The 10,977-nt window shown below is 67.4% G+C and overlaps 1 protein-coding gene across 1 annotated transcript; it reads right to left on the reverse strand.

Moving 5' to 3' along the window:
- Positions 1-739: 739 nt before the first annotated feature.
- On the reverse strand, positions 740-8,450 carry TBX1 (T-box transcription factor 1). Its single transcript, XM_042828927.1, has 8 exons — positions 8,232-8,450; positions 6,728-7,136; positions 4,243-4,344; positions 3,136-3,307; positions 2,816-2,971; positions 2,035-2,102; positions 1,824-1,924; positions 740-1,450 (listed from the first exon to the last, which is right to left on the reverse strand). Exons 1-8 carry the CDS (start codon positions 8,422-8,424, stop codon positions 1,032-1,034), a joined length of 1,620 nt encoding a protein of 539 aa, XP_042684861.1. The 5' UTR covers positions 8,425-8,450; the 3' UTR covers positions 740-1,031.
- Between the last annotated feature and the right edge of the window lie 2,527 nt (positions 8,451-10,977).

The following is a 10,977-nucleotide window of genomic DNA, read 5'->3' on the forward strand; positions in this document are numbered from 1 at the left end:
CTGAACACAAAAGGACTGACAATCGGCAACCTTCTGACAAGAAATACAAGCCAGCTATTCAAAACACACCGCTGGTAAGTGTGACAGACAGGCTCATCTCCTCGACAATTAAGGAAAAACCGAGGAGAAGTTTAAGGACAAAAACCAGGAGTACTTACCAGCTTTAAGAGGGAAGCTGCAGCGAGCAGGGAGGTGCAGATGGGCGCTTTGGGACTGCCGCCGCTCGGGGCGGCCGCATAGCAGAGGGGCATTCTGGGGAAGCGCCCCTAAGAGGCGCTGGGGGGGGGGGGCGGGAGGTGGAACACGGCCCCAGAAGCGCAGGGAAGGACGCGGGGGCGGCTCACACGTTATGGCTGCGAGAGCCTGAGCCCCGCGGCCATTCGCTCCCTCGTCCCCTCACCGTTTTAAATCTCAGTCTCGGTTTCCGTGCCGTCGAGGAGCCGCACGTGGCGGTGCTCCCGGCCGGGCTTCTCGTCGCAGCTCCGCAAAACGCGGCTGCGCCCGAACGGCCCGGCAGCGCCGACACCACGCGGCCTCCGGCCCCGCCGCCGCCATCAGCCCCACCGCCGCCCACCCTTCCCCTCCCCGCAGCACAGCAGCACGAGGCCGCGACCCGCAGCGCCCATCCCCCCCTTCCTCCTCTACCGCTGGAACCCCGGAGCGGACGGCGCCGCTCCCGGCCCCCAGCCGCCGCCCGGGGCTCGGTGCCCGCTCCCTCACTCACCGCTCCCCGTCCTCCCGCCCTCTTCCCGGAGCCCCACGTTTCACACGCCGAACTCCCGCCGGGAGCGGGGCGATAGCAGCACGTGGCTCCGTTTATCAAAGCGCGGCTGCGGGGCAGACAGCGGCCCGCCGCTCCTTCGCAGCCCGGCGGCTCGGGATTGGCCGGTCCGGACGTCGATCCGATCGAGCTGACCAATCGGCTCGCTCGCGAGGCGGGAGAGAGGGAAAGGCGGGAAGGGATTGGGGGAGGGGAAAGAGAGGACGGCTAACGGTTACGGCACGCGCCGGTCGCTCGCGTCGAGGGCGCGTTACCGCGGCCCGTAGTCGTAGTTGGCGGGCGGGGCGGGCGGGGAGTACACGTTGGCGGCCGCGTTGACGTGGTGGTGGTGGTGGTGATGGTGGTGGTGGTGGTAGCCGTGCCCGCGGATGCCGGGGAGCGGGTAGGGCGCGGGCCGGCTCTTCGCCCCTAGGTAGTGGTCGTAGGCGGCGGCCGGCGGGTACTTGTACGGGTGGTGGTGCAGCGGCTCCGAGGCGGCGGGCTCCAGGCGCAGTTCGTGATGCGGCGGGCTCGGCCGGCCGCCGCCGCTCAGGGGCACGAGGCCGCCGGCGCCGCCCGGCAGCGCGGGGCTGAGCACGCGCGACATGAGCTGTTGGTGCGCCGCCTCGGCCTGCAGCGCCGCGCCGCCCGCCGCGTCCCGCTCGTAGTCCCGGCGGCCGTCGGCGGCATCTGCGGGAGCACCGCGTCAGAGCGGCGAGGAGCGGCCGGGGACCGCGGCGGGGGAACGGGACGGGGGGCGGGGAGGGGACGGGGCCTCGCGTAGCGCCGAGCCGCCGCGCGCCCCGAAGGTGTAACGTGGCACGGACTGACCGGCCTTCGTTCCGCGGCGCCGAGCCCGGCAGTGCGGGACGCGGGCGGGAACGGGGCGGGGGGCCGGGAGCTGCGGGACTCGGCGGGAGGGCTGCTGCCGCCGGAGCGGCGCTGAGCGGGTGGGAGCTGGGCGGGCCCGGCCGAAGAGCGGAGCGCGACGCTTCGAACGGCCGGCGGCGGCGCCGAGCTCCGAGCGCGCGGCCGCGTATCCCGCCCGCAACGCGCCGCTCACCTTTCTCCGTGCCGTTCTGGTGCGCGGGGGACGACACCGGGTTTCGGGATCTGGCGAAAGCGCTCATGAGAGGGAGGGCCCCGGGCCGGTGGTTCCTGGGCCTGGAGGGAGAAGGGGAGAAGTGACGCGGGCCGAGCGGACGGAGCCGGGCCAGCACCCGGCGCTGCCGCACGCTGTGCGCTCGGAGCGGGGCTCCGTGCTGCGGCCTCACCAGTCCTCGGGGTCACAGTCTCTGAATCCCTTGGCGAAAGGGTTGCTGGCGATCTTCAACTGCGTGATCTGCAGGGAGAAGCGGGAGGTGCTGGAGGACAACGGGTGGGCTGAGCGGAGGGCGCCCTCCACGAGGGCCCGCGGGCCGGGCTGCCCAGCGTGGGCTCCAGGCTCGGGAGGCGTGAGCGCACCGGTAAGAAAGTGCCACGTCGTGTGGGTCACCAGCGGAGCAGCTAAGCCAAATCGCTGGATAAATCATACTTATGTATTTATTTAATTCGCCGGGGAGAAGGCGGGACGTTCTCTATATTTAAGCAAGTCCACGGATAATGAGATTGTGAGTTTCCGGAATGGATTGAAAAACAAACTCTAAGCCCCTCAGTGACAGTTCCAGCCTTAGAGGTCAAACTGATAGAACGCGGGAGAGAAGGAGCAGCTGTCCGGAGCCGTCAGGCAAATGCCAGCCGGGCGGATCTCGGCGGCCCTTAAAGGCGCAGCCCGACCCCGCTGGTGGCACGGGGACACGGAGCTGAGCTCCGCCACGACGTCCCGGCGCGGCTCGGACTGCCGCTCCGCGCTGCCTGATGCGAGCGGGCGATGGCAGGGCTGCTGCCCGGTGAGGGGCGGGCCGGGTTGGTGTCAGGCGTGTGACTGCGTCCGAGGCGGGAGCTCGCGCGTCTCTCCAAACAAAGCGTGCGTGACGCTTCGCTCCGTGCAGCCGCGGCTCGGTTCGTGCACGCAATGAGGTCCCTCCCGCCCCACCCCCGGTGCCCCCGCCTCACCCGGTGGTTCTGGTAGGCGGTCACGGCCGTGAAGCGCGTCTCCTCGAAGACGAAGGTTTTGAAGTTCTCCTCCGCGTATTTCTCGCTGTCTTTCCGGGGGTCCACGTAGACCACGTGAAAGCGCGGCTGGTATCTGTGCATGGAGTTCAAAATGATCTGAATGATAAAACGAGCAAGGAGACAATAACTGATCCAGGCGGAGCTTCCAGAGAGGCGAACGCGGCCCCGGCCCCGCCGCCTGCCCGGCCCCGGCGCTGCGGGTGGAGAGACCCGCGGCGCGGAGACGTCCAGGGCTCGTCCCCTCCCCTCGGAGCGCTTACATGGCCGTTATCGTCCAGCAGGTTGTTGGTCAGCTTGAGCTTATCGAAGGAGACGATCTGCTTCATCCACTGCGCCCCTTTGGCTGGAGAGTCCGGGTGGTAGTGCACCCTGCCGGGCGTGGCGGGGTCGGCCTTGCCGGCCACAAGCCAGGAGGAGCTGTGGAAGGCATACCTGGGGGCGAGGGGGGGGGCCGTCAGCCGCAGCTCCGAGCCCCGCGGCCCCCCTGGCTCCCGCCCGCAGCCCCCGGCCCGCCGAACCGCGGGGAGCGACGCCGCACTCATTGCGGGGGGAGAAACGGCATCTGATGGCGTGTGCGGATGGTGGGGGGAGCGCCGTGCGGGACGGGGCGACGCGCGGCCGCTGCGTGGCACGGGGCGGCCGCAGCTCCCAGAGGAGGGGGAACGGCAGCGCTGTGAGCCGCGAGCCGAGCCGTGGGTGCGGGTTTAGCAGTGGGTGCGGAGCTCTGCCACCCTGCTTCGTTCTTTCAAAGTCCGCATTCAACGGTAACGGTTAAAACAGAGAAACCAATCTTCTATCCGCGTGTTTACTTTACAGCCCGTGTTTGCACAGGGGGAATTAGACACCATTGGGCTCAGCAGAAACATTACTTTTTAAAGATATACTCAATTGGATGTTATATATCCCACTTCCCTTGACAAGCAAACATTTCTAGGACGCCCTGAGAATTTGGATATCTGTCCAAATATTTATATATCGGACCCTGCGGTCCCTGCGTGCACTGCCTGCTCGGCGTCCCGAGTTGAAGCCAAACGTGTAACTGCGCCTTCCAGGGGCTGCCACACCGCTGCCCGTGCCGCTCGGCGAGGCCTTCCGGTGCCGCCGCTGGAAACACGGGCAGGGCCGGGGCTCGGACAGCCGCTGCCTGCCCCGGGCACTGCGGGAGCCTCGGGGGGATTTCTGGGGGCAGCCGAGCGCTTCCCGCTGCGCACGGGGAGCGGCAGGCGGGGCTCCGGACTGAGCAGGCGGGGAGCTGCGCCCTCCGGCCCGGCCGTGCCCGGGCGCTGTGCCCAAAGCGAGGAGGGGGGAACACCGCTGCCAGCACAGAACTCGTTATAACGGGGCTGGGGAGGGGGGGGGTTACTTACCGGTAGCGCTTGTCGTCTACAGGGACGAAATCCATGAGGAGCATGTAGTCAGCCATGGGGTCCATGCCGAATATCTTCACCTGGAAGGTGGGGAACATGCGCCTGCCACAGAGAGAAAAAAGCTGAACTCGGGGCCGCAGGGAGTCCCGAGAGGTCGGCCCGGAGTGCAGGCGCCCCGCAGTGCCCCCCGGCCCTTCCCCTCGGGCTGCCCCACGGGTTCCCCGGGTACCGCTCGCATTCGGGGTGGGGCTGTCGTATCCCCGGTGGCATCTAGAGGAATAAGTCCCGTCCAGATTGTGCCGAACACCCTAAAACGCTCAGGGGCCAACGAGAACCACCACCTCCACTTGGCAAGGGGAGACACAATAATTTTCTCCCGCTGTTTCACCACATTTTCAAGTGAACTGACTCGAGACTGATGCAGAGCCGAGCCGGGACAGGGACCGGGCCAACACATTTCCCAGGGAAATGAGCTTCTGCCCCTCCAAAATCGAGCAGTTTTACGGCAGCACTTAAAACGGCGGCGCGATCCCTGGGGCCAAAGGGAAAGTCTCCAGCCCAGAGGGGCGAACGAAACCCTCTGGCCGGCAGGGATGAGAGGATAATCGGAATCTCCCCGCGAGCCCCTTCCCGGTTCGGCCCTCCTCCGCTGCCCCGCCGGTCCCGGTCCGCATCTCTGCGGGGAGAACGGAGAGCGGGAGGAACCGGACGCTCCGGGACGGTGCGGGGAGGCCCCGAGCTGCTCCCGCCGCGCATCTCCGCGTGGAGCTCCGCGGACGCGGCTGAGCCGAGTCCGCGGGTGCTGCTCTAAGGGCAGCAACGGAAGGGGCCGGGGCGGCCCCCGCGTCCCTCGCACCGTGGTCCGGCCCGGCCCGCATTGATTTCGGGACGCGCCGAAGATGCGCCGCCGGGGCAGGGCTCGCACGGCTGCCGTTCTGCTGGATGCATTTTCTCCCCGGATAAGAATCCGGGAGAGCGACAGCGGGCGGCGTTTCGGGGAAAAGATTTGCAGCCGTTGAAAAACCAAACTCCGAACACCTCCTGAAAAAAAACGCCCCGATCCAAGCCGGCTACGAAGGGTTCTCTCCCGCTCGTTTTCACGGCACAAATCTGCGCTGCCGGGCGCCTCCCGGGGCCGTTTAGGTTGCAGGAGGGCTGTGTGCCCCCGAGCTCCGCACCCGACCCCGCCGATCCTTCGGCCCGCACCGAGCAGCGCCGCGAACCGCGTCCCCTTCCGCGTACCGCTGTGAGAACTCCGGAGGCCATTTCCAGCAGTTCCCTCTGTTATTATTTTTAAAAGTGTAAAAGCCCCCATTAGCTCCGGTTCCGGTGTTTCTTGTTTTAAAACGAAGTTTTTAAAACAAACAACCCGAGTCGATAAGAGCCACCTAGACAAACAGCGGGGCCGGCCCCGAGGCACTGCACAGAGCGCACTTCACAGCGCCGTCCCCGCGCCTCGTCCTGCTGATTTTACCCCCGTTTATGCTATTTTTAGCCGGCCCGCCCCCTCCCGTCTGAAGATTTGTCATTGTCATCAAATAAACGAAGAGGAGGAGGAAAGCCCGGGTTTTTTTTTTTTTTTTTTTTTTTAGGGGCCCTTTTGGAGTCGCCTACTCGCAATCCTTTGGCTGTCCTCGGCGACCGAGGAAAGCAGCGCGGGGGGTCCCACCGTAGCGGCCCTTTCACCGCGGAAAGCAGCGCCGGGCCCGGGAGCCGCACGGAATGCCGCCGGGTGCCGCCGGCCCGGAGCTGCTCCTCGCCGGGCGCGGGGAGGCTCGAGTGGAGTCACTTAGAAAATGTTTTTGAAATGTGCGACCGCGCACATGAGAATCTATTTACATTTTCGCGTCTTTACTATCCAAAATCGCCGCGGGGAGAGCAGAAACGCGCGGCCGTTTTGAAGCCGCTCCCGGGGCTCATCGCAGCCACCCCGGCTTCCCTGCCGCCCCCCGCCGGGACGTCGCAGGAGGCGGCCCGCAGCTCTGCCCGGAGATCGCAAAGAACTGAGGCGATTCCCGATCAGCATCGGGATTTCTCCTCTCCCCGCGTTTTGCCCGTTTCGAACGAGGCCGAGGCCTTTGTTCCCGGCTCCGGAGCAGAGCTGCCGGCAGAGCCGCGCTCGTCATTCGATCCTCGGGAAACGCGCTCGTCCTGGAGGACGCTTCGAGGCTTTACACCGCCAGAACCGGGGGCTGTTTGCAGTCCCCGCCGAAAGGAAAAGATCCGCCCGTACTGGAAATGTTTCAGTTAAAGGTACCGCGGCCGTTCTTTTTTTTTCCTCGCTCCGCACAGCGCGGCCCGGCGCTGCCCGCCGCACACGGAGCCTTCGGGCCGGGGCCGCCCGCGCGTTTCGTACCGGGAGAAAGGCGAAGATGGACCGCCGGCAGCCCTGTGCCAGCCGCCCCGACAGAGCCCCGCTCCCCCCAGCGTCTCGCGAATCGAAGGGGCTCCGGGCCGAGCCTCCCGGGCGTCCCTCCGCACTGACCTGCCGGCCTTGGTGACGATCATCTCCGTGCCCAGCTGGTTGAACTCGTCCCACAGCGCCTTCATCTCCAGCTGCACGCTCACGTTGGCCACTTTCGGATTCTTCTTCACCGGCGCCTTGGCCGCGGCGGCCGTCCCCGCGGAGCAGCCCGAGACGGCGGCGGGCCCCGCGGCGGCTCCCCCGGCGCCGTCGGGCGGTTCGGGGCCCGGAGGCGGCGGGTTGGCCCCGGCCGCCGCCGCCCCGCCGAAGGGGTAACCGTGCTGCGGCTGGGGCGGCGGGTGCGGGTGCTGCTGAGCCGTGCAGGGCTCGTAGTGCGGCGGTTCATGCTGTCCGTACGGGTCCCCCGGGGAGGGGGAGAGGTGGTACCCCCCGGAGGCGTTCAGGCTGCTCAGGCTGTTGGCCGTGAAAGCTGCAACATCGCAAAAATGGGACAGCTGGGTGAGCCAGGGGCTGGAGATAGCTGAAATCATTCCAAAAACAGGCGGTCAGGGCTCCGCTCCGGCTCCCGCTTTCCCTCCGGCTCCGCGCCGCTCCGCGGGGTGCCCTCCGCCTCCGCGCCCGGCCCAGCGGGGCCCTCCCCCTTTCCGCTCCGCTCGGCCCCAGCCCCGCTCCCCCCGGGGCAGGCGGAGAATTCGCCGCTCCCGCTGCTGCCGCCTCGGCGCCGCGTTTCCCCCTTCTCTTCTCCTTTCTATTCTGTTTCTTCGCAAACCCGAGACATCTGCCAAGAGCCCGCGTTATCTTTGCTGAAGGCCTCCTTCGCCGCAAGCGAATCGGGACAAAAAACCTCCCGGCACCCCTCAAAAATAAAATAAACAAAACAAAACAAAACAAAAAATCCTCCATAAACAAAAGGAGGAGGAAAAACCCAAAGAAAGAAACCGGTTCTTATTTCCGTGTAGCGACGGTGCTGCAGGTAACGTCCCTGGCTCAGGAGCCGCGGAGCCGTGGCTGCCGGGGGCAGCGGCTCCGCTTTGCGTCTGTTCCCCCCCGAGGAGGCCGGAGGGGACCCGAGCGGAGGAGCCCGAAGGCACCGAGAAGCCTCGCACGGCCCCGGGAGCGCAGCCCTCGGCCGCCGTTCCCGAGCGGGCCTCACGGAGCGTGACGGTTGGCCGGGGTGCGGGAGGCTGCCGCGAGCCCTGCCCGATCCTGGAAGGCACCCGGAGGGTTCGGGGAATCTCTCGGGTTATTTCCGACGGAGCCCCCGGGCGCGACGGCCGTCTCGGAGCCGGCGAGGGCCGAGCCCAGGCCCGCCGCCGCCCCGGGCACGGCCGCGGCCGTCGGGGGATGCTGCAGCGCTTCGGGGAGCCGCGAGGACGAGGGGGCGCGAACCGAGCCCGGCTCTCCGACCGGGATTTGAGGACCTCGTCCCGACTAAGCGGGGAGCGTCGAAAGTTGCGGGCCCGTGGCACCGCCGAGCGGCCCCAGGTGCCCGGCCCGGCCGCGGCGCGCGGAAAGCCCCGAAAGGCGATGGCGGAGGGTCGCGGCCCCGCCGCCCCGCGCTCACCTTCCATGTCCCTGGTGACGGTGCTGAAGTGCATCTTCTGCGGGCGGGCGGCGGGGCGGGCGGGCGCGCTGCGGCCGCCGCTGCGCTCCTCCAGCGCTCCCTTCCCTGCGTGCTCGGCGGCGGCGGCGACTGAAATCAGAGAGGCGATACTGAAAGCATTTGCCTTGGGAGACAGAGGGCTGTTTTCGTCCATAGGGGAGACACCAATGCGGCAGCAGCCGCCGCGGCAGCCTCCCACCACGAGCCCCCCCGCCCGCCCCTCACTCCCCTCCTTTCTACCCCACCCCCCCGGGGGGGGGGGGGGGGGGCCCCCCCCCCTTCCAGAGGGGGGGGGGGGGGGAAAAAAAAAAAAAAAAAAAAAAAAAAGAAGAAGAAAGAAATCCAACAAAAACGCCGCAAACAAACAAAACAAACCCAACAAAAAGCAAAAACCCAACCCCAACCCTTCCTCCCTGCCCCCCCGGGAAGGGCGCTGGGGAGCACGGAGTTTCCCCGGGGCCCTCTGCGCAGTGCCGCGCACCGCAGCGGCCGCATGGAGCCCTGCGGGAGAGGGGAGTGGGGATCGATGGAAACCCCACGGTGTTTTTCCCCGGGGCCGCCGTTTCTCTCCACTCAATTTCTTTCCCTGCGGTTTATTAATTTATTTCCTCTCTTCCCTTCCCCCCAACCACCACCTCCTGCCGCCCGCCCGTCCCCTCCTTTTCTCCTGCACGTAGGGAAAGTGGCTCCCTTAGAGGCGCGTTTCCCCGTTCAGCGGCTGGGAGGCGTCACACGGAGCCGGGGGTGTTTGCCTGCAGAAGCAGCGGCGGTGGTAGCGGCGAAAGCGAAGTGAAACTCCTGCCGAGACGGTGTCAAAGGGCTGGGGAGGCCCTTCCCCGCCTCCCGGGCACGGCGAGCGGCCGGCGGGGAGGGCCGGGATGTGCTCGGGGCGGGCGGAGGGGCGGCGGTGTCAATCACGGCTCCGGGAGCCGACGGGAAGGGAAGAGCCGAGCGGAGCCGAGCCGAGCCCGGAGTCACGCTGCGGATGTCCGGCACCGAGAGGGGGATCGCTCCCTTCCTCCGTTCCGTATCCAGCGGGGGCTGCGGGCTGCCACGGCCCGGACGGGGCTCGGCGGCCGCGGGCAGCGGCGCGTCGGGTGCGCAGCAGGCGTAGGTACCGCCTCCAGCCCCGCGGAGCGCAACGGGACCCCCATCTCCGGGCCAACAACAGTCACACACGAGCTTCGGAGCGTTTCCTTCACCACAAAAAATAAAATCAAAAAGCGGAGCGAACGGAACGCAGCCGGCGTGGTGGAGGACGAACCCTTGCGCGGCCCAGCTGCAGGACAGCCCGCTCCGCCGCGGCACCTGCCCGGCCCGGGTTCGCTCTGCCCCGGTTCCCCTCCCGGTCCCGGCCGTGGCTATACTCACCGCCCGGCAGCGGCCCTTCGGAGAGCCGCGGCGGCCCCCGGGCCGGTCCTCCGCATCGGCGTGGGGCGAGGCTGCACCGCCCGCCGAGCCCGGCCCGGCCCCGCTTCCCGTTCCTGTCCCGGTCCCGGTGCCTCCGGACGGGCGGCCGCAACGAAGTCCCGGGGGAAATGCCCCGACGGGGCGGGCGGAGCCGTGGGGCGCGCCGGTGGCTACCGCCGAGATGGGGGTTGCATAACCCGAGCGATGTGCGGAGAGTCGGAGTGAGCAAGCGGGTTATATATAGCTGCCCCGTCTGTAGCCTGCGGGGCTTGATTCTTCTGTTGAAATATTATCTTTGGACGTGGTAAAAATATTTGCAGAGAAAAATCTAGACTACTCGTACATATTTGAGCATATGTTCCTGCAGCTAAAGGCATAAGGGCAGAACGTGACACGATCGGGGTTTATTTCCCCGCCGCTGCTGTCAGCGCTGCTCCCGGCCGGGTGCGTTCCCTCCCGCCGCACCGGCACAGAAAGCGAAGGCGCTGCCGCTGCGGCCCCGCGCTGCTGCCGGGCTGCGGGCGGTGCGGGAACGGGTGTCGTTAGGAACCACGGAGCGAAATTGTCGGGGCGGAGGGGGAAAGCGGAGAGACGGGAGGGTTACTGCCAACGGTGCGGGGAGGCCACGAGCTGCCGCGGGCGGGACGTGCCCGGCTCTGGGTCAGCCTCTGGCGCGGGAGGAAAACGAAAATCTGGAAATGAAGTCCTGCACCACAGCACGACGGCTGCTGCTCGCGCTCTGCTTGCCCCGGCCATTTCCCAGCTCATCCCCGTATCCCCGTGTGCCTGCCTAAAGCCCCGGCCGCGTTTGCCGGGATCTCGCCAGACCCCCGGGTCCCCGTCGGAGCTCTGTGAAGCGAATCCCCGTCTCGCTGAGCACCGAGAACTCGACGCGGGGGAAAGAGCCGGACTCCCCCGCCCCTGGCACACATCTCCTAAGCCCCCAAATCCTCAGGCCCCGGAGATAGAAGAACCAGCGGCGGCACTGGAAAAACCGCTCACCGTATCCCATCCCCGCGGCCCCCCGATGGCAGCCTCGGCCCCGCCGGTGCACCCCGAGACCGGGCATCGCCGCTTCCCTATGATCCCGCTGCCCTCCCCGGCAGCAGTTGGGGCCCCGCACCCCAGACCTTTCAGACGAGGCGAGGGCTGCTCCCTTCGTACTCCTCGCGGCACCAGTCAGCTCCGGGGCCGTGCCGCTCCGGGCCACTGTCCTTTGGATTCCTTGGGCCGGCCTTCCCCCCACAGCCCGCGCCCGGGCTGCTCCGCAGGTGTGTGCCACTGCCCCGACGGGCTC

This window comes from Centrocercus urophasianus, unplaced genomic scaffold, assembly GCF_019232065.1.
Source record: "Centrocercus urophasianus isolate 14NV4802_14NV808 unplaced genomic scaffold, USGS_Curo_1.0 seq_30, whole genome shotgun sequence".
Lineage (NCBI taxonomy): Eukaryota > Metazoa > Chordata > Aves > Galliformes > Phasianidae > Centrocercus > Centrocercus urophasianus.

What these genes read in the sequence shown, in the direction of transcription:
- TBX1 (XM_042828927.1), bottom strand. Translation starts at nt 8,424, where the DNA reads ATGGACGAAAACAGCCCTCTGTCTCCCAAGGCAAATGCTTTCAGTATC. An exon ending in CGTCACCAGGGACATGGAAG is followed by an intron (nt 7,137 to 8,231) that starts GTGAGCGCGGGG and finishes GCGATGTTGCAG; the next exon opens with CTTTCACGGCCAACAGCCTG. An exon ending in CCAGAACGGCACGGAGAAAG is followed by an intron (nt 1,451 to 1,823) that starts GTGAGCGGCGCG and finishes GTGCTCCCGCAG; the next exon opens with ATGCCGCCGACGGCCGCCGG.